The following is a 26,191-nucleotide window of genomic DNA, read 5'->3' on the forward strand; positions in this document are numbered from 1 at the left end:
CTCTCTCTCTCTCTCTCTAAAATAAATAAATAAATATAAATAAACGCGTGTGTGTGTGTGTGTGTGTATGTGTGTGTGTGATACAGATCTATATGTTAGTTAAACTGAACTGAAACCTAATGAGAAGCTTATTTTCTATAAAAACCTTAGATGTTCCTAATGTCAAAGCAGAAAAGTTACTATTAAAAAAAAATAATACTGTGAAGTTTGTAAGCCTGACGATTCACAGGCCTGTACCCCTGAGGCTAATAATACATTATATGTTAATAAAAATTTTAAAAATAATAATAATAATAATAACAGAGGGGCACCTGGGTGGCTCAGGTTGGTTAGGCAACAGTCTTCGGCTCAGGTCATGATCCCAGGGTCCTGGGATCCAGCCCCACGTCCAGCTCCCTGCTTAGCAGGGAGCCTGTTTCTCCCTCTGCCTGCCACTCCCCCTGCTTGTGTGCTCTCTCTGTCAAATAAATAAAAACAAAATCTTAAAAAAACAATGGAATCTTAGCTTGTCTCCATGGAGAGTGACACCTGAACCAGAGTCAGATGCTTACATAAGAAGTAGCCATCAACCACGGTGGCCTGATCTTGGGTAATAATCCTTCACCTCTGCTTCACGGTCAGAGTCCAAAAACACAAGAGATTGATTTACTCAATAATTATTAAGCCAATTATTTTCCTACTGATTTCTGGTCCAAAAAAAGTATTTTTCACTCTTTCTACTCTTGAAAGAGCCTAGTGGAGAATAATGAAAAAAGAGTGAATGCACAGAAACATGACTGAGACAAACAGCTAAATTAACCCACTGTCTTCAATCACTGGTGACATACGTTCAGTTCATAAAAACCATCTCCAGTCTCTTTTTACAGATAGAAAAATTCAAGCATCACCATGGGAGAGGAAATGAATCGAGTTATACTGACCAGTTAACGATATTTCCTCCCATCAATAATAGACTGAATGAAGAGTGCTTCACTCTACAAATATCTGAGGCATTTCTCTTCTTTTAAATTAAAAGACTAAATATCAAAGTCTTAGCATACTATGAAATTTGCTTTATACTGTAATACTGTAACATCAGGATGCTTCCATCAGACTCACAGGAACTAAGGACCCAGATTAATTAACATTTAAGTGATGTTCTAGTTAATTCTTCATATATAGGTCATGCCAAATTAGAGCATGTGTATGTGCGTGCGTACACGCATCCGCACATTCACCCATGCACATGCCTGCACGCCTGTCTCAGAAGATCTTACTCCACCAAGCTTACCTGAAGCATTTTGTCAGGGCTGGGCTCAATGCCAGGTGGCATGTTGCTTGGGTCAAATGCCAACTGTTCAACCTCAGCGAAGTAATTAACTGGATTCCGGTTTAAGACCAGTTTACCAACTGGGATAAGAGGATAGTCCTGGTGAGGCCAAATCTAAAAATAAATGTCATATTCACAATTACCAAACAACCAACTAAAAGAAATTAACGTACTTATTAAAAATACCAGTTTTCGAGGTGCCTGGGTGGCTCAAGTTGATTAAGCATCTGCCTTTGGCTCAGGTCATGATCCCGGGATCCTGGGATTGAGCCCCACATCAAGCTCCCTGCTCAGCAGGGAGTCAACTTCTCCCTCTCTGTCCTTACCCTCACCCACCTTATGCGCACTTGCTTGCTCACTCTCTCTCAAATAAATAAATAAAATCTTAACAACAACAACAAAAAAACAGCTTTCTAATATAATGAAGCCAATGATAATAAGTGAAAATAATTTTTTAATCCAGTAAAGTGAAAAGAACTTCAGGTGAGTGCACTGGTTACATCTTTCACAACCGTAAACAGTAAACACGGACATCTTCCCCAGGCAAAAGGACATCAGCTTTTCCAGCTCTGTTCCCTGCTGATAATGAGAGATCAATCCACTTCGAGGAACTCAACGAACTTAGCAAAAAGGAATTAGAAGTGAGATGCACAGGCCAGGAAACTGCAAAGTGGCTGCACTGTATTTCGTACATAACTTCTCTATCGTTACAAATACTTGACTGGAATTTGTAAAATTAGGTACAAAGAGACTTAAAAAAGAAAACAATTGAGGGGCGTCTGGGTGGCTCAGTGGGTTAAGCCTCTGCCTTCGGCTCAGGTCATGATCTCAGGGTCCTGGGATCAAGCCCCACATCAGGCTCTCTGCTCAGCAGGGAGCCTGCTTCCCCCTCTCTCTCTGCCTGCCTCTCTGCCTACTTGTGATCTCTCTCTCTCTGTCAAATAAATAAATAAAATATTTTTTTAAAAAAGGAAGAAAGAAAGAAAAAACAATTTAGTTGTTAACATACTCACCTTGGTAAGATCAAATGGATTAAATGGAAAGGTTTCTGCCTGATTAAAAGTCATGACCTGGATGTAAAATGTCCAAGAGGGGTAGTTGCCCGTGGCAATGGCATTGAAAAGATCCCGCAGGCTGTAGTCAGGATCTTCCTGAGAAAGTCTTGCAGCGTCTTCGACAGAAAGGTTTTTGATGCCCTGGTCAGTCTACAGAATGAGAGAAAGCAGCTCAAACTGAAATGTCCTGGCAAACTTATGGAACTTTCATCAGTTATGCACTGAAGGATGACGAGGAACACAACTCAGACTGGATTTTCCTTGTTCAAATCTGATACAAATGGGAATTCACCAATAAGAAATTCCATTTGGTTATCCTGATTCTTTTAAATGCCCAGGGAATCTGTATATACATTTCACATTTAAAATTAGTCCTATCTTTCTCTTTCTGTATCCTGTATCATTTGAATTTTTTTAACTATTAACATTTACTTTCAATTTCTTAAAATTGAAAAGCCAAGAAATTTTTGGCATAAAATACACATAACATAAAATGTACCACTTTAACCATTTTAAAGTGTCCCCTACCTGGCTGTCCACTTTCAGCCCCTCTTCCACCATCACTGTCCAAGAAATTTTTGGCATAAAATACACATAACATAAAATGTACCACTTTAACCATTTTAAAGTGTCCAGTTCAGTGGATTTTTTTTAGTATATATCTCAAAATATGGTGGCCGGATCACATGGTAATTCTACATTTAATTTCTTGAGGAATTTCAAAACTGTTTTCCAGAGTGGTTATTTGAATTTTTACACTCATGTTACTTTTCAAATCAGAAAAAAATAAAATAAAATAAAATAAAAAAATATTTTTAAAATAAGCAAATATTTTGCATGAAGTAATTTTTGAATTCCTGTTTTGTAACAGCTCAGATCAATTATTGAGATTGTGCTAGCCAGCATCCCTCCACCCCTACTCTCTTCCTTTTATTTTTTTTTCAGAAATCACAGGATCATAGTTCACAGAGCTGAAAAGAACTTCAGTAGAGCCACTCTGAACCAGTTCTCTACCTACGAGTAGGCAAAATTAGTATTCTGACTTCCCAAGCAAGCTATGAAGAGCCAACTAACTTAGTCACTTTCACCAACGCTCCTACTATCACACCATACTGCCTTTTCAACAGATTCTCTCCTGTATCTTATTCTGAAAGATCCCCACAAGCCAAGCATGGAAAGATTTCCTCAGTAAAGTCAACTCTGAATCTCTACCACAGAAATCTCGAGTCTCTCTAGCTGGTGGCAAGATTTGAACCCTTCTTTCTACAAGACCAGAAGCACAGTCACCTTCCAGATTTAAAAATGGAGGTCACCATCTGCAGATCATCCAGAGAGCTAATACATTAAATTGAGCAGTAATATTGCAATACCTTTCTGATTTTAACTGAATCCCTTGGGCTTAGAAAAGACTAGTCATAGGTCAGAATAATCCAGATTGAAATATCCAAGTAGGTCTTGGGCTACCCCAGGGCCCTCTGCTCAACAGGCCCATAAGCAATCCAATCCTTCCAAGGTCATGGACAGGTACTATTATTATCCCAATTTCACAGTGACAAAACTAGAGCACAGAGACCTTTTAATAATATGACCAGGTCAGAGTTACCTAGAAAAGGGAAGATCTGAATTCACAACTGGTCTGCCTGCAAAGCTACCACCACACAGGTGCCCCAGACACAGTCATTTAGCCCTAGCTCTCAGTGACACAACACTGCTCCCTTTGGCAGCTACAAGCCAATGGGACAACTGTTGCTTAAAACTGTCCACTGCCAAAGCTTATATATCCAAGTTATAAGTATAAAGAAGGGAGACAGTTTTCCTGTTTGATATACCTACATAAGTTGTTCAGAAAAAGATTAAGACAAGACAGAAGGAAACAGGTCTTGGGATAGATACCATTAAGGAGACTATATTTGTCCCAAGTCCACGACTGTTCTGTGCTTATTTTAGCAGTAGTATTTGGAAACATGTTCTTAGGCAACCAGATACTTTTTAAAATACCTTCTAGAGTTCTCTGAGACTACTACTTATTGTAACAAATGCCAAGATCATTATGAAAGAGCTCTTTAAAACACTTCAATTAATTAATATGTTCTCAAAGCTTCCCCCAAAGGTAACTTATTTGATATGATTATATGAAAGGAAATGAAAAAAAAAAAAAAAAGATTTTTATTATTTTACATTTGTAACTGATTTTACTTTTTTTTGCCCTGTTCATAATACACCCTCAATAAATGCTAAATAAATGGATCGATAAGTTAAAAAAAAAGTTAGGAGAAATGTTTCTGGAAAGATAGCATCAGACTGAAAGTGATGGTGAGGTTGATACTAGAGAAAGGAAGTCCCCATTTCTGCCATAGTCCCCTCCCGGACCACAGAAGATGTCTATGTTCAGCACAATGACTCAGGGCTAGGAAACACAAAGCACAGAAATCTCAAGTCTCTCTAGCTAGCAGCAAGATTTGTTTTACTCTGCTAAGGCTTGATTCTAAACTCCAACAAAGAAGTCTAGAAAGCTAGGCTAAACCTGGTAGAAATCTTTCACATAGCCTGGAGGCCTATACTATCTCCTCTCATTTGAGGAGCCAAAACCTTAGGTCTTCCCTCTTCAGGGAGAGTGTATATTCACCTGCCAGCACCAGAACATTAAGCTAGAGAACCAGCATTAAATGAGCATTTTCCCAAATATTTACACATTGCTCCCGGGGTCCTGAAGAAGAAAAAAGCTTAACCATTGGTAGTAGCTGTGTACTCCTATCCTCCGGCCACATAGAAAGAGGAGACCAAAGAGAGCCCACCCAGTTCCCTTAACTGGGCAGCGGGCATCTGTTCACTTGGGCAGAGCCAACATTGGAGTCCTGGTCCACGTCACCTGGACCAGTACCTCTCGGTCTTCAGAGTGGAGGTAAGGGAAAGGCGAGAAGGGGCCTTGCTCTTCGCCCAATCCTCAGGAATAAAGAAACATGGGCGGTAGAAGCCTTGTACCGTCTCCCCCAAAGGCAATATGTACCTTATAATGGAATTTGCAATAAACTGCCTCTCCCTTCTCATTGATCAGCTTAAAAGTATGCGATCCGTATCCATTCATGTGCCTGTGTCCATCTGGAATCCCTCGATCACTGAACAAGAAAGAAACCTAAAGGAACAGGAAAATAAAGCCTAACATTTCTGTTTCAATCAAAACATCCTAGATTTTTTAAAAGATATTCCTAAGTTTTCCAAGAATCTCTTGATGCCATGGAACTCACTAAGCAAGTTCCCATAGGAAAGGTTATCATTAGAATCATTTACACAAAATAACAAGAATTTTAAGGCAGAATGACATGTAAATCATTAACCTCATGGCTCAGAATTCAGTGAAGACAAAGAAAAACAAATCTGAAAAAGTAGCCTAACTTATTATTCAAAATCTGTTTTCACAGTAAATACGTTTGGTAACACTATTCCCTTCTTTCACTACTATAAGAGCTTTACTTCGTACTAGAGACTTTAATCCTTAATATTGCTAAATATCAACTGATAATGTTTCTAGCATCACTTAAGGTCTATGAACGGGGGAAAATTAACAAAATCAGTCATCATAAAAAACTCTTCGGGGCCAAGAAATCTGAGAAAACCTCCCAAAGAGAAAGTCAGAAATCAAGTCCAATGAGAGAGCCAACACTGGAGAACCACATGATGAGGCACAGTTCAGGTGAAACATTACAACAGAGTGAAAAAGAAGAGTTCCCACCTGATGCAGAGACTCGGGGCGCAGGCTCCAGAAGTCCCAGACCATGTCGGGATCCTTCAGGTGTGTTTGAGGGTTTCTCTTTTGACTATGGATAAAGGATGGAAACTAAACAGAAAAAGAGAAAAAAGTCCCAAAACTAAGTTTATAGGAATTGTGGTGTCTTACATTATACATTGCCTATGGCTAGGTCTACAGATTGTAACTCAGAACAAGATAATCCTAGAACTTTACACTGCCAAACCCTAAAATGAAATTTACCCTCTACATGTTTCCATGGCAAAGTGCCTCTTTTTGTTAATCTTCCAGGCTCTACAAAGAAAACTGGACTATTCCCATGAAGTCAGTGAATCTTGAAATGCCAAACTGAAGACCAATCCAGCCAACCCAAATTCTCTTCCAGCTTTTCCTGGGGCTTCTCTTTAAATGCCAGTCAATACAGAGTGTTTGAAATCAATTTAAATTAAACATTTGTGGAGTGCAATATACTTTATCACCTACCAATATGGCATCCCTGATGAAGAAAATGGGGGTGTTATTTCCAACAAGATCCCAATTACCATCCTCTGTGTAAAATTTGACAGCAAACCCACGAGGGTCCCGAACTGTGTCAGCTGAGCCTGACTCTCCAGCTAGAAAATTCAAATGGGAAAAATGAAGGATAAGCCAGGGTACTTGCCATCAAAGAAACCTAAAGTCATAAAGAAACGCTGGGATCTCTCCTCTCCAATCTACTTCTAAAAAGGGAAATCAGGGGCGCCTGGGTGGCTCAGTGGGTTAAGCCTCTGCCCTCGGCTCAGGTCATGATCTCAGGGTCCTGGGATCGAGCCCCACATCAGGCTCTCTGCTCGGCGGGGAGCCTGCTTCCCCCCCGTCTCTCTCTGCCTGCCTCTCTGCCTGCCTCTCTGCCTACTTATGATCTCTCTCTGTCAAATAAATAAATAAAATCTTAAAAAAATAATAAATAAATAAATAAAAATAAAAAAAATAAAAAGGGTAATCATTCAGTTAAGTGCCTGGGTTATTATTTCTACCACCTACTAGCTAATCCGAGTCTACCAACTAAACAAAAGAATTCATTGAGAGTGATAAAAGAGTATATAACTGTAAAAGCTAAAAGGATTATCCATTTAACATTAGATAGCCTTGTTTAAAAGGTAATTAAAATTTAAATGAAAATAAAGAAAATACTTACAAAGATTAAGATAGCAAACAGAATCAGCGAGTAGTGGAAATTGTGAGGTTAAGGTTAAGAAAATGAGTGAAAATACAGATTCTTATTCTTAATGTCATTTACTTTTGAATCCTCAGTATTTTAAAAATGCACAGACTGAAGAGAAACAGCATTAATCGTGCATTGTGGGGTGTTGAGAGGTGGCATGATAGATCTAACTCATATTAGCACTACTGAAAAAATCACTGTACTTCTGACTTCTGAAATAGAATTAACCCCACCTTGCAAAGTAGATCTACAGATGAGATTACAGCTAATGTCTGTAAAGCACACAACCACGGATGGCACAGAGTTAATTCCCGATAAAGGGCAGATATTGCAGTTGCTGAGTAAGTGCCCCACTCCACGTTTCCATCTGAGGCAACCACTTGTAGGAAAGTTCTTTCCAAATGTCATAGAATTGCAGTGCTGGCCTGTGCCTGGTGTGATTTCCTAAGACCTCAAACAAATAAAATTTAAAGGAACTTTCGGCATGTCTCAGAATTTTTTTTTCTACTGTAAAACCTGGCTATCATTTGGAGAAGTGTTTTTTTCTATCTTCTAATATGCCTTCCTTGCAATGTAGTTATAAATGCCCTGAAGAAGGTACACGGTTGAGTCATCGCAATGCCAGTCATGCAGACAGACAGACTTACCGACAGTGGAGAATCGAACAGCAATGGGAGTCCTCTTTCCAATATGCTCAAACACCTTCGCTTTGGAGTATCTGGTAATGTCATGAGTGACCTCAAAGTAGCCAAAAGCCCCTAATGAGAAAGACACAGAAATCTTCATCATGAGACCATTGCAGACCACTCAATAGGCCCTCATTGGGCATCTGGGAGACGAGAAATGGATGGTGCAGCACTGGCCTTCTGGGAGCTTCCAAGATGACTGGAGAAAGGAGAGACAGATGTCCAAACACAAAATGATGGGTGCACATGCAAAGCCCTCAGTGCTACACTGAGTGCTATGCAGCTAGAACCAAGAGGAAGGAGAGATGAGTGGGGCTAGAACTATGGGTCAAGGCTGGCCCAAGGACACAGGGCCTGAGGTGGTCTGGAATCACAGGGAGGAGCCAGGAGGGAAAGAGAAGAAAAGGGGGAAGAAGAGAAAACACAGGGAATGAAAAGATCAATAAAACACTCAGGAAGACACCACAGGCCAAACTACAAACTGAACAGCATACCAAAGCCTTGACAGAAAAGCCACACAGAAAAAGTTGGAGAAGATGGAAGGTAAAAATAAAGAAACTAGAAAGTTCTAACTGGGAGTCAGAGCAAGGAGCTAGGAGACAAACATGTTCTTTCTATCAAGCTTTCTTGTCCAACTGAGTTTTCAGCTTTCTTTTAAACATTACCCTATGTTGCGTTTCTGCAATAAAAGCAAGATAAAAAGTTTTACACAACTTTTGGACAAAAAAGGAAAAATCACCACAAACCCACCCCCTAACACAACTATCCTCAACTTTGCGCCGTTCACACCAGTATGTATCCCATCAATGCACCATCTAAATCTAGCTATGATTTCAGCATGCCGTGTCTGCATTTTCATATTTTTATTTCTTCACAAAAGTGCACAAGGAAAAAAAAAGTGCACGAGGGAAGAAAAGGAAGATCACTTTCGTTTTTACTAAAATATTTAATATCTCATGTTCAATCCGGAGAAATAATCATCATTTAATTACGAGTTCCTCTCCCAATGGACATTTTTTTTTCCCCTTTCTCCCAGGAAGGGAGATTTGCTACTTCTATTAAAGGAGCTCCAACCCTGTGAGAAGGAATTTTTAACCCAAGTGTTGTGCAACAATCCTTTCACGACAAATAAACATGGCTCTCACCTGCTCCTTTGGCGTGCACGACTCTCTCAGGGATTCTCTCCCGGTCAAAGTGAGCCATTTCATCGGTGAACACCACATCCTGAACGAGAAGGGGACCCCGGGGCCCTGATGTCATAACATTGAGTTTGTCTCCGACTGGATTACCGGCACCGGTGGTCAGGACATCAGGTTTCTAAGTGAGTAAACAGAAAAGGACAAAGAGAGCAGGAGAGTTGGTACCCATTAATCAACCCATTATTCACACTGTCAGAGGGCACACTGTTTCCCAATTTTTAGACCTTCTGCTCAAAGTCTTTTTAATTTTCCTGGGTCCGAAATGCTGAAATGCTGCAAGATACGCCACTGCCTGAAGTTCAGAGTCGGGTCTCGGAAATCCTTGAAAAATCTCAACACCAATCTGTTTGGCAATCTGCTCTGAAGAGCAGAAAGAGGGCTAAGTAAGCTGCCATCCCTCTCAGCCCCTGCTCTTAACAAAGTCCCCGAGCTCCACATAGGAAAGCTCTCCACACGGAATGTCTGAGCTGATCGTGAGAAGACGGTCTCCGGAGGAGCCATGCTGGTCATCAGTCAACTTTCAGCTGCTTTCTGAGTGCTACAGCTGTTCACGTGGGTCACCCCAGAGAGCACTCCCCTCTCTTGAGCAGCAGATGCCAGCTTTCTGTAATGTCACTTTCCAATTCCAAAACAAAAAAGCCAAAAAAAGTCACGGCTTTTATTGTCACTGAAAATAAACTGTTGCTGCTAAGATGGGTTGTAGTATCAATTGTCTAAAGATGTCAAATGTCCCTGAAATGGGACAGGTTATTTTACCATAACAAAGAATTCTTTTTTTTAATCTACCCAATTTTCCAATATCAGTAAATACATCGGAAGCTCCTGGCTGTCCCTTCTCTAGGATGGGAGCCCCAGCATTTTTTAATAAATGATCCTAAGCAGCTCTTGGAATCATCTTGACCCCTACACTGTACTCCTGACCAGGGACAATTGCCTCTCCAGTGTTCTTCCCTGGCCACCGGGAAACCAGAGGAGATGTGTGGGGGAAGCAAAGCCCAGCCATGTCCATCAAGAACAACTCAAAAAGGTCTAGTGATGGAAGTCTATGGTAACCAACTTTATGTGCCTAGAATTTTCACAAACCTGGAATGGAGTGTATAATTTTTCCTCTGCAGGTACCCCCGCTCTGAATATTAAAAGAAGGTCAATACCTGTCTTTTCCCTAGAAGGGGATATTGGGGGGGGGTCACTCTAAAAGCCTATAAAAATACCATGAGCTCTTTGGGAAAATGCACTACACAAGAGAGATCTTGGAGTCTTCAGAATTAATAAAGAAGACTCCAACACCCACTAGAGTTCTCCTCACATTGAAACGCAAAGAAGCCAACATGGAACCTTAGAAAAACCGTGAGTGCTGGCGTCAGAGTCTGGGTCCGACTTCCAGCTCTGCCAATCATCAGATGTCTATGTGCTGGCATGTTACTTACCATTTCTGAGTCCCAACTTTGCATGTGCAAAATGGACAAGAAACAACAATCTCCCAGAGTTAATATGGGGATTGAAAGCACTAAATTCCTGCAAAATGAGGGCGCCACACTAGGCACGCACACGCTACCGTTTTACTGGTCATGTGGAGTGATCTGATAGCAGAAGCAAAGCATTTTAGGTTTTCTTTTCTAACCACCATGACACGTGTGTGGCATCCATTCAGACTCTGTCTGAGCAAAAATCTGCCCACACTGTACCATGCTCTTCTCCTTCTCAACACATAAACACAGCACTAAAGGATCTTTAAAAAAAAAAACAATCAATCAAGGGGATATGGCATAAAGGAGAGAAGTATGACAGAGGATACCAAGAGGCTCAGGAAAGCAAAAGGTAAACAGGTCTGAGTTGTCATTTATATCACTCATGAAACCAGTAAAAGCACATCACACACCCACTCCGGACCACCAGGTCGGAGCGATATGGTCAAGAATAAAAACCAGGCCCAGAGAAGGCATATGCACAGCAAGGCAGATGAATGGACGGCTGAATAAAGAACTAAAAAAATGAGATGGTCTCACCTGATGGCCCAGACTCATGCAAGTCAGGAGTGAGAATGCTGGAATTTTGCGCCAAGGGGCTTCCCTCTCACCCGATGCAGGAAAGTCCTCTGTAATACCAATCCACTAAGAAGTGAACCTGGGTTTCTCCACCACAAGTATAGCATCCAGACTCTCTTCCTTGCTCTAATAGATCATCAGTCCTAATTTTTAACAGCTTTCCTCACGCACGCTCGTGTGTATATAATCTGCCTTCAAAAAAAGTGTGCCAGAAGAAGCTTCAACTGGGTCAGCAACACAGAAGGGAGTCCAAAGGGAGGGCAAAGACTAGAAGAAAAAGATCCCTGACTTCAGGGGCTGTTTAGGGCAACACTCGATGAGAGAAACCAACCTGAACTAAAGAGAAGAGAGTGTATCTTAGAAGGTGAGAAGGATGCCATGTATTTGCTGAGAAGAAAAGACCTAAGGAAATGAAGCTGTATTAAATAAAATGAGAAGTGGGGCAGGGGAATGAACCATGGAAAACGAGTTTTTAAACATGATTTATGAAAAATAAAAAGTGCAAGGCTTTAGAGAGATTTCTGGAAGATAACAATAGCTTGGTGCGAGCAGCAATCTTGCCTCAAAATGCCCTTTTCTCATCTCTATGTTATGAGGAAGTGATAATGGACACTCCGAGGTTAAAGGTTCCTCCTTACAGAACCCAAGACAAAAAAGAATGAAAAGCAGTTATTAAATGCATTTGCTTGCCTTGAGGGACACTATATTCCAGATACATCTCCAAAAATACTACAAAATAAGCAATTAAATCATCTCCCTAGCTTCCCTTTTCTACTCCCTAGGTATATTCAGAGTCAGGAAGAATGTGTGCATTAAGATTTAGAGTAAATTTACCCAACAGCATTACAAAAATGCACTTCATTCTCATGGAACTCAGTCTACAGGGGTTGTTCAGTGTCACATTACTTACAGCAGCGAAAGCTGACATGTAACTTAAATATCCAAAAATAGAGGCAGAGTTAATGAAATACTATGCCACCATTAAGAATCTCATGCACAGGGGCGCCAGGGTGGCTCAGTGGGTTAAGCCTCTGCCTTCGGCTCAGGTCATGGTCTCAGGGTCCTGGGATCCAGCCCCGCATCAGGCTCTCTGCTCAGCGGGGAGCCTGCTTCCTCCTCTCTCTCTCTGCCTGCCTCTCTGACTACTTGTAATCTCTATCAAATAAATAAATAAAATCTTAAAAAAAAAAAAGAATCTCATCCACAAAAAAATTTAAGTAACAATAAAACTATCATAACATTTAAGTGATATCATTATAGGTCATTTTAATTTTCTTTAGATTTCTATTTTCTTTCCTAAAATAATTTTTAAGTCAGAAAGTCTACCTACATCTAATCAAATATCAGAAGTTTTTCAAATTATCTGTATTTTGTATTGACTTAATGAAGGCAATGTATATATCCTCATGTCCTACAGTTCCTAAAAACATGTTTTAAGGTCCTATTTTATTTATTTCAGAGAGAGAGATAGTGCAGATGACTGGGAGGGACAGAGGAAGAGGGAGAAACAAACTCCCGACTGAGCAGGGACTCTGACTCAGGGCTCCATTCCAGGACCTTGGGATCATGACCTGAGCCGGACACAGACGCCTAATCAACAGAGTCACACAGGCGCTCCCTTAAAAACATTTTTTGGGTTTTTAAATTATTATTATTAACATGTAATGTAGTATTTGCTTCAGGGGTACAGGTCTGTGAATCCTTAAAAACATTTTTAATGAAGACACCACAAGTGTCCACTTCCAATTACCTAATTACTTTCTAAAAAACTCCCTAAATTATGCTTTATTTTCACTTGCCCATGTAAATTTAAAAACATGAAATCTCCATTTGGAGTTACATCTTCAGCTTAAAATGACTGCATAGAAAACAAAGAAGCATACGATAGATACAACAGATATGTAATTATTTTTACATTTTAGGGAAAGACCCTAAATAAGGTTCTTCTTCTCTACTTTCTTTCTTCAGAGAAATAATTACAATGCAGAGAGAAAATTCTTCAGAGAATGGGCCGCTGCTGAGCACAGGCTCTTAAACAAATGTTACCTATCATAGTTCATTGATGGTAACATTTTTAAAATAATTTTTAATAAATAATTTTAAATTTTAATTTTAATTAATTTAATTTAATTTTAAATTTAAATAAAAATAATAATTTTTTAATAAAAACAATTTTTTAATAGTTTAAGATCTTTAAAGCTGGGGTATGTCCTACCATCCATGGCATCTTAGCAATGCGTCCTGGTTTGGCCAGGCAGGGTTTTCTCCTGAGTAGTGTATAGGGCGCTGGTACATTTCACAGTACCTGGCATCTCAGACTCAATGAAATAGGACATTCGCTCGAGGCTGGGAAAGCACAGTCTTAAAATCCAACTCAAAAGCAGCTATATTTAGTGTGTAAATTCCTTTGTCAAGATTGATACACTGAAACTATGGCCACTAAATGCTGACAGAAGAGGGGCAGGGGCAAAAGAATATGTGTGTGCCCGTGACCGTGAGGGTGCCAGACATGGAAGAGGGGCAGGGTGAGACAAAAGAGACCAGGACAGAGCACTGAAGGACAGCACCATCCCCTCGCAAGGAAGGGAAGAGGCAGTGAAGGAGAAAGAATGCATGGAAGCTTGTCACAGAGTCCAAACTCTGGGACAGAGAATTTCGGGACAGAAGCCAACAGTGGCACTTGCTGCACAAAGACCAATGGAATTGAGGACTGAAAAGGGGATTCTGGTCTTGGAAACCTGGGGCCTCTGGTGACCAGTCCCATGACAGTTTCAAGGGTAAATAAAATAAAATGAGAGAGAGAGCCAGCCACTGACGACTACTGATGGTGTGACTTGAGCCAAGGAAAAATGACTCTGACGGGGTGCATCTGAGGTCCTGTAATAAATTGTGACCATTGTCTTTGACTTTAAATCAGTGACCCTGGAGGTGTAAGTTTCAGCGGGCCGGCCCAGGAATGCAGAAGGAAGGAAGGAAGCAGAGGCTATGAATGCAGTGTCTAGAACGGCAGTGACAAAAGGAAGAGGGGAGAGGTGGTGGCTCAGAAGGCAGTGAGTGCCCCGTGTCCAATTCCAGGGTCAGCACCATGCACGGAGCACTGCGATCAACCCCAGTCTAAACACAATTTGTTTTTGTTCTGGTTTAGGGCAAACTTGCAGCGATCTCCAGCATTTCAAATACTTCTGAACGAGTAAGCGGAGAGCAGTGAAAACCAGCCCTTCGGGGCTAAAAACAACCACAAAAATAGCCAGGAACGGGACACTTAGAAGAGGTTGCCTGGTTAGGGAGCCCAGTCAGGTGAAGCCAAGCCACTCTCTGCACCAGCTGAGAAGGGCAGAGTCTGGTCAGGAGGGGATGAAAGGAGAGAAGGGGGAACAAAAAGCCCACAAACGGCAGAGCCAGCAGCCTCAGGACGAGGTTAAGGGCAGCAAAAGGGTGGCAGGCTTTATATAGATGCTAGGGGAGAAATGGCTGGAGGAGAAAACAAGTATGAGCCTGTCTGCAGGTCAAGGTCATAAAAAACAGCCATAGGGCACCTGGGTCACATGAGAAGCTCAACCATCCCAACATGGACTCATGGTACCATCCAGAGGGTGCGGCATTGAGAATAAGGGCCTCTCAGGCACACCCAGTTCAACTCACTCATTCACTCCACTGGCCTTGCCCCGTCCCCCCCCCCCACCCCGCCATCCCCACAGACCACAGAGGCTGTGAGGCAAGAGGAATCTCTATGTTCTGCACAAACAACAGGACAGGCTGCAGTCTTGGAGGAGGGCAGACCACAGCCATGCCCCGCAGCCTGTGCCCCTGATTCTTGCCAGCTACAGACCAAAGAAACAACACCCCAGGATGCCAGCTCTGGGCTTTCTCTGGTAAGAGGACGGAGAATAGCTATTTCTGGTCCAACGCTAACCAAGAAGAACAGAGGATCAACGCAAATGACAGAACTGTACAGAATTGCTAATTTCTCTTCCTAACAGCCATTTCTGAGCCCCCTGCCATATGTGAGGCTTTATCCTAGCTACCCTTACATAAATCATCTCCCTTAAGCCACCAATAATCTAGTGAGAGACGGGTTATTATTTCTGTTTAATGAGTAATACTGTATGATTGGAGAATTTCAGTGATTTTACATAGATTTCAATGTTGGGGCACAGGTCTACCTGTTCTATATAACAAGTATGATGGGCAAAGAGATTTCTTCCAACTTGCTGACTATTATGTTGCTGCTGTTATTGTTGTTTTAAACTCAGATCACTGAGTTTAAAAACTCTTTAAAGTTTTTTAGGATTATAATTTTAGGATTCACTTTAGGATTAGAATTTTTTAATGACAGAAAAGCTTTTCATTGGTGGGGAATTCTAGGAGCTCGCTCTCTCTCAGGGAAAGCAGCATTTGTATTTGCTAAGGTATTTATGTCTTTTTGGCTGACAACTATCCATGACATTCATACGTGCTTCTCCTGAACAGGCTCTTCCTGCCCCCACCCCATGCCATCCCTCGAGGTAGGCCAAGGGCATCTGCTTGTTCCCCACAGAACAAAATATTTATAATTCCCTATTGCTTCACTGTTTTTCCTCTCTAGACAGTATACTCGTTTTACATCTATATCCCTGATACCTGACACGATGCCGTTATCAACAAGTATACAAAAAAAGGCTTGTGTGGGACTCCTGGGTGGCTTCATCAGTTAAGCATCTGACTTTTGATTTCGGCTCAGGTCATGGTCTTGGGGTCATGGGACTGAGCCCTGCTTCAGCCTCCATGCTCAGCGCAGAGTCTGCTTATCCCTCTCCCTCTGCTCCTCTCCTTGCTCTCTCTCTCTCTCTCAAATAAATAAATAAAATCTTTTTAGGGGCGCCTGGGTGGCTCAGTGGGTTAAAGCCTCTGCCTTCGGCTCAGGTCATGATCCCAGGGCTGTGGGATCAAGCCCTGCATCAGGCTCTCTGCTTGGTGGGGAGCCTGCTTCCCCCTCTCTCTCTCTGTCTGCCTCTCTGCATACTTGTGATCTCCGTCTGTCAAATAAATAAAAATCTTTTTCAAAAAAATCTTTTTAAAAAGGCTTGTGGGGGCGCCTGGGTGGCTCAGTAGGTTAAAGCCTCTGCCTTTGGCTCGGGTCATGATCCTAGGTCCTGGGATCGAGCCCCGCATTGGGCTCTCTGCTCAGTGGGGAGCCTGCTTCCTCCTCTCTCTCTGCCTGCCTCTCTGCCTACTTGTGATCTCTGTCAAGTAAATAAATAAAATATTAAAGAAAAAAAAAAAGGCTTGTGGAGTGGTTGGCCAGTTAGCTCAGTTGGTTAGAGCGTGGTGCTGATAAAAAGGCTTGTAGTAGATTCAACATGTGAATAAATTAAGCTATGGACTAATACAAAATGGCCAAGAAAGATTATTTCTAATTGGAAAGAAAGAAGCAACAAAGTCTCTCTCTCTCCCCCTGCATCTCCCCTCCCAAAAATAAATGGGAAATGTCTGAATTTATAACTTCAAATTCTGATCAAACACCTTTAGACAAATGTTATGAAAACTGCTGCAGAAATTGGCAAAGAAGGACTCTGGCTTGTCTAAAAACTGACACCATGATCAAAAGTAAGGACTCAAAGTAAAACTCCATTTTGGCTTTGCTTTTTCTATTTTTGGCTGGAGTTAAGACATGAATGAAGAAATTTTCCTGGGAGGAGTAAGGCTGGCTTTCTCTGATAAAATATTCTATCAACAGTTTCCATTTATTAGTGCCCTCTGCTTACAGAAGTTCCAAGAACTTACTAAACATCATTCTTCCATGTTTTAATTGACAAAGATCGGTAATACAGCCCATCCCTAACTTTCAGTCTCAAAGGAGTCATAATGACATCTTGTCATTCTCAGAGATCAACACAGAATATACGATATTTTCTAGCAAATTATGGCTTAACATTCTACATTTATTCAAAAAAGATTCATCAAATATGCACAATGTACACACCCATGTACAGAAACCAAAGACTGTCTTGGCCCTCAAATTTCTTTGGAGGAAAGGGGAGAGACCAGAGTGCTCCAAGCCTCCCGACCCATTCCAAGGGACTAGGCAGTTTAGGAAAAGAACCCAGGGCTCACAGGGTCCCCACCCTTCTCCCCTTTGGAAGCCAGTGGCCACAGGCAGCACACATCCTGCTCTCCCAGGGGCTGGCCTGGTAATCTCCACTGCCTAAATGCAAGGGGTAAATTCAACACAGGGGTTATTTTAGCAAGTCCTCTTGGCCAAAACGCCTAAGCCACATTCTCCGACCAAGCCTCTACCAGTAATGAAAATAACACTTGGAACTGACTCATCCTGCTGATTCTTGCTTCAGCTTGGGTATGGAATTTGTGGGTGAGAGGTCTCACTTACAGAACTTTCTCAAACCTCATAATAACAAAAACAACTTAGTATATAGGCATTATTCTAAACTCTACTTGGGTTAGCACATTTAATCCAGCTGTGTGAAGTATGAGTATACCTTCGCTATAAAGAAGAGGAAACTGAGGCACAGAGAAGTTATGCAATTTACTCCAGGTCACCCACATAGAAAAAGGTCAGAATCAGAATCTGAACCCAAGCAAACTGGCTCAAGAATGGAAACTCTTGGGGCACCTGGGTGGCTCAGTGGGTTAAGCCTCTGCCTTCAGCTCAGGTCATGATCCCAGGGTCCTGGGATTGAGCCCCCATTAGGCTCTCTGCTCAGCAGGGAGCTTGCTTCCCTTTCTCTCTGCCTGCCTCTCTGCCTACTTGTGATCTTGGTCTGTCATATAAGTAAATAAAAAATAAAATAAAATCTTAAAAAAAAAAAAGAATGCAAACTCTTAACCACAATACTACAGCATTTCTTAAAACAACAGAGCTAACATGTCCTGTATGCATTCTATGTGGTGGGTAATTGACATATATTAATTTACATGCATGTATTACATAAATGAGTCCTCAACAATCCTTTAAGGTAAGGAGAATTATTAGCCCAAATTTAATATGGAGAAACCATGGGGGAGGGAGGTGAAGCAACCTGCCCAGGAGTCAAGTGACAATTTGAATCCTATCGGACTGTAAAGCCTGACCCTTTACTGCTTCATAAAACCACTAGGAACTGTGTTTATAACTACCAGAAGAAGGGCTTAAAAGACATATCAACCGATGCAACATGTGAACCTTATTCAGACTGCATTTAAACAAAGCATTAAAAAGCAGACAGAGAGACAGACAGACGTGCCAAGAGTCCCCAAGACCATCTACCTCCAGGTGATTCCCTAGGAGGAGTCATGGGACCCAGCACTGAGTCATACTCAGGCTGTAATTTATTATAGCATTTTAATACAAAGCAAAACCCCGGCAAGGAGAAAGGCAGGTGGAGTGAAGTCCAGAAGAAACGAGCACAAGCTTCCAGAGTCCTCTCCCGGGGCGAGGGGTGGGGGAGGGGGGGGTCACCCAAGACACACTTAACCCTCCAGCAAGATGTGGCAACACCTGTGAAATGTTGTCTAGCAGGGAAGCTCATTAGAGACTCAGCACACGAAGTTTATATAAGGAGCTGATGGTGGAGGTGCCCTCTGGCTCCCAGCAGGAAAGCAGAGACTCAGTAAACACTACATTGTTTGCACAGCTCTGGGAATCAGTTGCTCTTACCAGCCCAGGTAGGGGAGCCTTCCTGAAATCCAACTTCCAGACACCAGCCAGGGGCCACTCTTGCAAGTAGGCCTTTCTACAGTCAACTCTGGTCTGTAGGTGAATGCTTTTCTGCACAATCAGGGAAAGTGAACACACTGACTGGCTGAGAAAGGTAAGCGATTACTGCTCAGGTTCTAGATGTGACAGTGGTATTCTTACAGAGTTATTATCTTTTGGAGATAAAGGCACTTATGAGGTTCATTATATGATCCTCTCTACTTCAGTTCTGGTTTCAAATTTTTCACAATATAAAGTTTCAGGGTGTTTTTTTGTTTTTTCGAGTTTTTTTTAACATCAAGAATCAAGGAGAGATGTCTAATAAAAGAAACAGGAAGAAGGTGAAGGGAGAGAAAGGGCAGGCTGCATCAGTAACTCTTAACAGGTGGGTGCTCATTGTGACCACACTCCATACTGAATTCTTTCCCTAGAGCCACCCATTCGGTCATGACAAAGAGCAGAATTTAGCACTGCACATAAAATACACACTAGGCAACCGACTAGATGGTTAATGCCAGCTCCTGCCCAGAGAGCGTGTACCATCATGAGAAAATGTGAAAACCCTAACTACCAAGGCCATTTAATACTAAATTCCAGATGTAGTTGGATTGGCTTTATTATTATTATTATTATTGTTATTATTAACCTTAAGACATTCTAAGCATCAGAAGGCACCCGACCTTAATTAAGGGCCCATCACACCAGGGCGATTCACAAGATCAAAATACATGAAGTGATAACACTGGGAAAAGTTTCTGATTGCCTTCATGACCAAAAAGGATGCTTTCTGGGATACACGCAGAGACTTCTCACTGGGATGCACTTTGTCCTGTAAGCAAACTTCATCATGGTTAAGCCACCAGGTGCCTTGTATAGGTCAATGCCAACAGGTCATTCTAAGCTCTAGAAGCAAGACTGATTTTCATTCTACTTTACTCATTGTCTAAGTTATCCTGTTCCCTCCACCTAGGGTATGGTCACTCAAAAAAATATATTAAATAACGTATCGTGGAAAATGTCAAATCTTTTCAAAAAGGGTAAAAAAAAATCAAGTCTTTTTTAAAAATTTTAATTAACATACTCATACAACATACTGATTTCACAATTCTATATTCAGTGTTCATCATGATAAGTGTAGTCACCATCTGTCACCATACTATTTTCCTATAATACTCAAACTATGTTCTTAATAAAGAACACAAATGGGGGCACCTGGGTGGCTCAGTCATTAAGCGTCTGTCTTCAGCTCAGGTCATGATCCCAGGGTCCCGGGATTGAGTCCCGCATCGGGCTCCTTGCTCAGCAAGAAGCCTGCTTCTCCCTCTCCCACTTCCCCTGCTTGTGTTCCCTTTCTTACTGTGTCTCTCTCTGTCAAATAAATAAAATCTTTAAAAAAAAAAAAAGAAAAGAAAAGATCCTATTGGTACTAAATAGGGTACATTGAAAGCTTCTAAACAGGCCCTTTCAGCATGGTAACTGCTACCAGAACTGCAACGTTTATGGCCTTGGACCAACAACAATGCCCTGAGCAAGAACAAGAAGTGTTATCAGGCACGCAGAGAATTGCCTGTCCCTGCTGTTGCACTGCGTCAGGGAAGGGTGAAGGAGCAAATGACACAAGAAAGTAAGAAAGATGCCAGAAACAGAACTAGTGGGTGTTTTAACCCAGAAAAAAATAAAAGTTACATTTTACAAGGAAGATAAATGTCAGACTTAAAGGTCATATATCACTCTATCTCTGAGCACACACAGACTGAACACACCCCCTCCTTCACCCAAATAGGAAAAGTTTGTTTTTCAAGCCAGGCTGTTTTATATTAGTACCTGTAATAGTCAAAGTGTCACAACAGTTGCTAATGTGTTGTTGTTTTTTTTTTTTCTCTTCTTGGTGAGTTATCAAGGCTTCCAGCAAGAAATGGTCAAAACATTGCTATGGGTTTTCAATCATTAGCAAATATTTAAAATAATCTTATCAAGAATAAAACCTTAAAATAAAAATAAAAACTGAAAGGGCACCTGGTGGCTCAGTTGATTGAGCATCTGACTCCTGATCTCAGGGTCGTGATTTCAGGCCCTCTGTTGGGCTCTATGCTGGGTGTGGAGCCTACTTAAAAAAAAAAAAAAAAAAAGAGAGAGAAAGAATAGAAAAAGAAAAAAATAGAGAGTGGGAGGGAGGATGTTGATAAAAAGCTGCCCACTTACACAGAAAAATGACATACATAAAAAAAAAAAAAAAGATTATACCTCCCTATTACTACATCACAAGAAATGACTAAATAGATTTTCATATGGAATCTATGGTTTGGATAACATAGTAAGTCGGCTACCAGGATTGGGGTAGACGACATTTCCCAGCTGCCCTCTCTATTAGGTGTGGTCATGTAACAGGCCATTGGAGCCAATGTAGCCAATGGAAGATGAGTAGAAATGACCTACACCACTTATAGCCCAGTCCCTAAACCCCCCACATACCCTTCTCCATGTTCTTAACCTTCTACAGATGGGCAGTGATGCCCAGGGCAACCTTTAAAGCTAAGCCTGGAACCCTCCCACAATAACTATAGGCCATAGAGTACTCATCCCAAACCACTTTGGCCCATCATGTAAGAAACAAATTTCTATTATGTTTATGCCGTAATACATTTCGGAATTATTACAGCCCTTAGTCCACATATGACTTCAAAGATGAGCTATGGATCAATAATAAAAAGACAATCTAGTTTTTTAAAGGACATAGCTGAACAGCTATGTCAGAAGAACATAACCCAATGGTTAATAAGCACCTGAAAAGACGCTCATTTGCACTGGTCATGAGAATAATGCAAATTACAACCACAGTGAGACACCACTTCGTACCCACAAGAATGGCTAAAATTAAAAGACTGACAACACCAAAGTTGACAGAATATGGAGCAACTGGCACTCTCATACACAGCTGACAGAAGTGTTAAATGGTATAAATGCTTTGGAAAAAGACTTAGCATTTCTTATAAAATACTCACTTACCCTATGACCCAACAATTCTACTGCAGGCATTTCCTAAGAGAAATAAAAGCATATGTGCACAAAAATTTCTGTTTAAGACTTTTCATTGCAGCTTTATTCTTAACAGCCGAACAGTGGAAATAGCCCTCACGCCCAGCAACAGTGTATACAAATGGTGCTGTATTCATGCAATGGAATACTACTCCACAATAAAAATAACAAACTGCTGATACAAACAGCATCATGAATGAATCTTAAAACACTTTTTTCTTGTTTTAATCTTAAAACATTTTTGCTGAATTAAAGAAGTGTTAACACAAAAAAGCACCTAAGCCAAAGGCTAAAAAGAAATCAAAAAGGAAGGTTGCCTGGGGCAAGACTGCAAAGGTTGCAGTAAATCACTGGGAAACAGCATGAGAGAACTTTCCAGGGTGACAATAATTATCTCTGTACCTTGAGGAGGGAATAGGATTCACCGGTATATATGTATCAAAATATCACCGAGGGGCGCCTGGGTGGCTCAGTGGATAAGCATCTGCCTTCGGCTCTGGTAATGAGCCCAAGGTCCTGGGAATCCCCGCTCCCTGCTCAGTGGGAAGCCTGCTTCTCCCTCTCACACTCCCTTTGCTGTGTTCCCTCTCTCTGTCAAATAAATAAATAAAATCTTTTTTAAAAAAATCATGGAATGGTACACTGAATATTTGTGTATTTCACTGTACATATTAACTTAAACACATAAACAAATATTGAACTCTGTTTTGCAAGTTTAGTGTTTAGGGGTGAAATCTACTGATGGCTATAACCTACTCTGGGATATACAAAGGAATGGACAGTTACAATAACATGTAATTAAAAAAACATGTAATAAAGGATACATAGCAAAATGTGGTGAATATATTTAAGTAAACACTGCAGGATTCCTTCAACTTTTCTGCATGTATGAAATTTTCCAAAAAAAAGCACTGAAGAATTAGAAAGGCTATGGGACATATGCAAAATTCTCTTTGGAGGATCCGGAGAAGGAGGTCATCTCAAAGAAATAAGCAGTTTTCACCAAGAGCAGCTAAAAGTGAAGAACAAGACATTAAAGTGACTGCCAATCAGGACCGTCCACACAGCGCACAGACATGCCATCGGCAGAGAAGACAACAGTATTTCAACTATCAGCCCCCCATTATAGATGTGTTCTTGTAAGCCCAATGTTTCACACATGGGCAATCATGTAGGGCAAATCGCCACTAGTGCTGTAATGATTTAACAACAGTTAATGATTCTCAAAATATAGAGGCAAGCTAGTTTCAGAACAAAATTTAAAGGGGTCCTTTAAAAATGAATAAATTGTGCTTTATGAAACACTCACTACATTGTCCATATTGCTCTCAGTTCACAGAGTATCATGACAACTTCAATGTGAATCAGGATTTAGCGACCACTAGATACAGAAAGAATCCTGGCCCCCAGCAGGTAAGTTCTAATCCTGACTCTGCCCCTAACTGGCTGCCCATCCTTGATAAGACTCCAAGTCTCTCTGGTTCACTTTAGGAACTCATGAAAAACGGAACTACCCTCCTGGCATATAATAAAGGACAAAACAAGGAGAGAGAAGTGCTAGGCCCTAAGAGGGGCATGAAAACCTTCTCAAGAGCAAAGAATTATAAAGAGATCCACAGGACAGTTAGCATTAATACTCCAGTTCATGAATAACTAACTCAATTTTGAGAAAGAGCATTAAGATGAGAAAAAGCATGGCTCTGGCCCTCTCTCTGCCATGGAAACTGGGCAAGTCCCTCAAGACTCTCTGGTCCAACAGGACAAGAGAAGACTGAGATCAGAAGCACTCCCAACTAACCCAACCTGCTCAAAGATGCTCTTTGAGACTCTGCACCCCTGGATACAGGCCAGGAACGCCTCACCCACCACCACGGAGCTGAACTCCTTTCTCATCTTTAAAGTTCTTGCTCAGATGTCACGTGCTTTGGGAAGTTTTCCAGCCAAGTCCAGTCACTCCCTTTACACTTACAGATAACCTATAATAGAGCCCTCACCACGCTGTATGGTAATCACCTGTTTATCTGTGCTGTCTCCCTGACTAGACTTTGAGCTCCCCTACGCTCTAGTTCTTGCCTCACCGGCATCTGTACACCTCGTCTCAGCATGGTGACTAGCACAGGCAGGCACTCCAAGAATACGTGTGAATAAACGCATTAACCAAGCCCTGACGTCGCTTCTAGCTCCAAAATGCTAGGCATGGTGTTTTTAAAATGCAAATGGAATTACGGACATAAAAATTCTTTATTTCGTCGTTGACTGCCATGCGTACGGAGTACTTGTGACTGCTGTTGGGGCTACCGAGATGATAAAACAGGATCCCTGCCCACATGGCACCCGGCAAATATGGAACCTTGGAGTAACTGCTTGAGCAAGGTCAAGGCTGGAGCCCCGTTCCCATTTCCTCCCTCACTTCCTTTCTTGCAGCTGTAGCTCTCTGCCTCTTTCCCCCGTGAGGCTTCATTCCTCCAAGCTGCGACCTCTGTCCCAGCTGGCAAAACTGCAAAACTTGGAGCCAATCACCCACGCTCTGCGGCCCACAGCAAAACCAGCAGCAGCCTTTCCCCCAGACCCAGAACCCTCTCCCCCTCCTCCCGAGAATGGACCAGTCCACCGGGGCTGAAAAGCAGCGCCCACCCCGCCCGCGATCAGTGGTGCAGCCCCCCGCACCGCCGCTGCGTAGGCGAAGCCTGGGCCGTTACTCGCCGATGCCCAGCTCCCTGCGCAAAGCTTCTGGCCCGCTCGGGGAACGCGAGCTATACCTGCGCGGCCCGCTGCTCCTTCCAGAACTTCATCTGGTCGCTGGCTGGATCCCGGCCGTCCGCCATCGTGTGTGACTGGCCTTGCAGAACGTTGCAGGTGGCCTCGGCTCTCACGTCTCCACCCTCAGCGGACGACGCCAACTACCGCCGCGCGACCTAAAGTAGACTACTTCTGCCTCCGCCGGTCACTCCGCCCCTCAGCTCCGCCCCTTGTCCCGCCCCTGCAGGGAGACTGTCTCCTGATTGGCCGCTCCAGCGCCAGGCAGGATGGGATTGGAAGCCAAATACGGGCGGGAGGAGACGGACAAGGAGCTGGATCCCCTTTAGGGGGAGACGAAACCTCGGGACTGAGAGAGGCCAGAAAGGTGGGTGAAAAGGGAGGGGAGTCCGGCCCCTCCGACCCCGCAAGGCTAGGGTTTATGAACCCAGAGCTGGGCCCCACCTCTGGGGCTCTGACTCTCGCCTCGGGTTATCAGCATCCCTCACGCTGCCCCGCGACGCGACGGCGGGTGGCCGGCTGGTTTTGAGGAGGGAACGTTGAGGCGCTGCAGGGTGGGGCTTTGCACTTTAAACGCGATCTCAGCTCCTAATAAGTCAAATCCTGGGTTGAATTCCTCTGTGCAAAACGAATTTTTGACTTAACCTAGTGTTAGTATCGTTTGCCACTGAGGGATTGATGGGATTTGGAATAAATGCAAACGCTGCTTCCGCAGTTAAGTTTGAACCACTTAACTTACTCTCAAATGTCAGGTCAGTTTTCCTGGACACAGACTCTATACATAATAGTCAAACCGGAAAAATGAAACACTGGCAGGTTCTTAATACTCGTAATAGTCTGAAATGCATTAAGAAGGAAGTTCATTCAGCCTTTTAGGTTCCCTTCTGGCTGAGCAGGCTGCCCTTTTTGGAGTGTCTACCATGTGCTAGATGCAGCTAGATGTTTGCCAGACTGTATCATTTAATCCTTACAACAACCTCGTGATGAAAATCTGGTTATCCCCCACTTTATTTTTTTTTTAAGATTTTTAATTATTTGACATCTCAAGTAGGCAGAGAGGCAGGCAGAGAGAGAGAGGAGGAGGAAGCAGGCTCCCTGCTGAGCAGAGAGCCCGCTGTGAGGCTCGATCCCAGGACCCTGAGATCATGACCTGAGCCGAAGGCAGAAGCTTTAACCACTGAGCCGAAGGCAGAGGCTTTAACCACTGAGCCACCCAGGCGCCCCTTTCCCCACTTTAAATATGAAGGCTCCGAGGCTGAAGAGAGGTGGAGGAACTTGCCCAAAGCTTAAATACTCGCAGAATGTCAGAGCCTAGGTCCTGAGTCTTCTGATTTCAAAGCCTGTGCCCTGAACCACTGGGCTATCCTGCCTTTCTAAGAATAAGAATTTTGAAAAATTCCAGGAATTTTGGCTCTGTGTTTTTAAAGAGCCATGTTGGAAAATTAAATGCTTAGTAAGTTATTGACTCGTCTGTCATTGTAAT

General features: G+C 42.3%; 1 protein-coding gene across 2 annotated transcripts in view; it reads right to left on the reverse strand.

The window, feature by feature from the left end:
* LOC111149443 (catalase) overlaps positions 1 to 24,893 on the reverse strand; it is a 38,828-nt gene extending 13,935 nt beyond the window's left edge. For both annotated transcript variants that reach the window (XM_022506527.1, XM_022506526.1), the window contains exons 1-8: positions 24,711 to 24,893; positions 9,145 to 9,316; positions 7,961 to 8,071; positions 6,593 to 6,723; positions 6,095 to 6,199; positions 5,372 to 5,497; positions 2,323 to 2,514; positions 1,271 to 1,423 (exon numbers count right to left, since the gene is read on the reverse strand). In XM_022506527.1, the coding sequence (XP_022362235.1) occupies positions 1,271 to 1,423; positions 2,323 to 2,514; positions 5,372 to 5,497; positions 6,095 to 6,199; positions 6,593 to 6,723; positions 7,961 to 8,071; positions 9,145 to 9,316; positions 24,711 to 24,776 (1,056 nt within the window). In that variant the 5' untranslated portion in view covers positions 24,777 to 24,893. The remainder of the gene's footprint in view (positions 1 to 1,270; positions 1,424 to 2,322; positions 2,515 to 5,371; positions 5,498 to 6,094; positions 6,200 to 6,592; positions 6,724 to 7,960; positions 8,072 to 9,144; positions 9,317 to 24,710) is intronic.
* Positions 24,894 to 26,191: the final 1,298 nt, after the last annotated feature.

Source organism: Enhydra lutris, unplaced genomic scaffold (assembly GCF_002288905.1).
Source record: "Enhydra lutris kenyoni isolate GAN:26980312 unplaced genomic scaffold, ASM228890v2 scaffoldscaffold22, whole genome shotgun sequence".
NCBI classification, from domain to species: domain Eukaryota; kingdom Metazoa; phylum Chordata; class Mammalia; order Carnivora; family Mustelidae; genus Enhydra; species Enhydra lutris.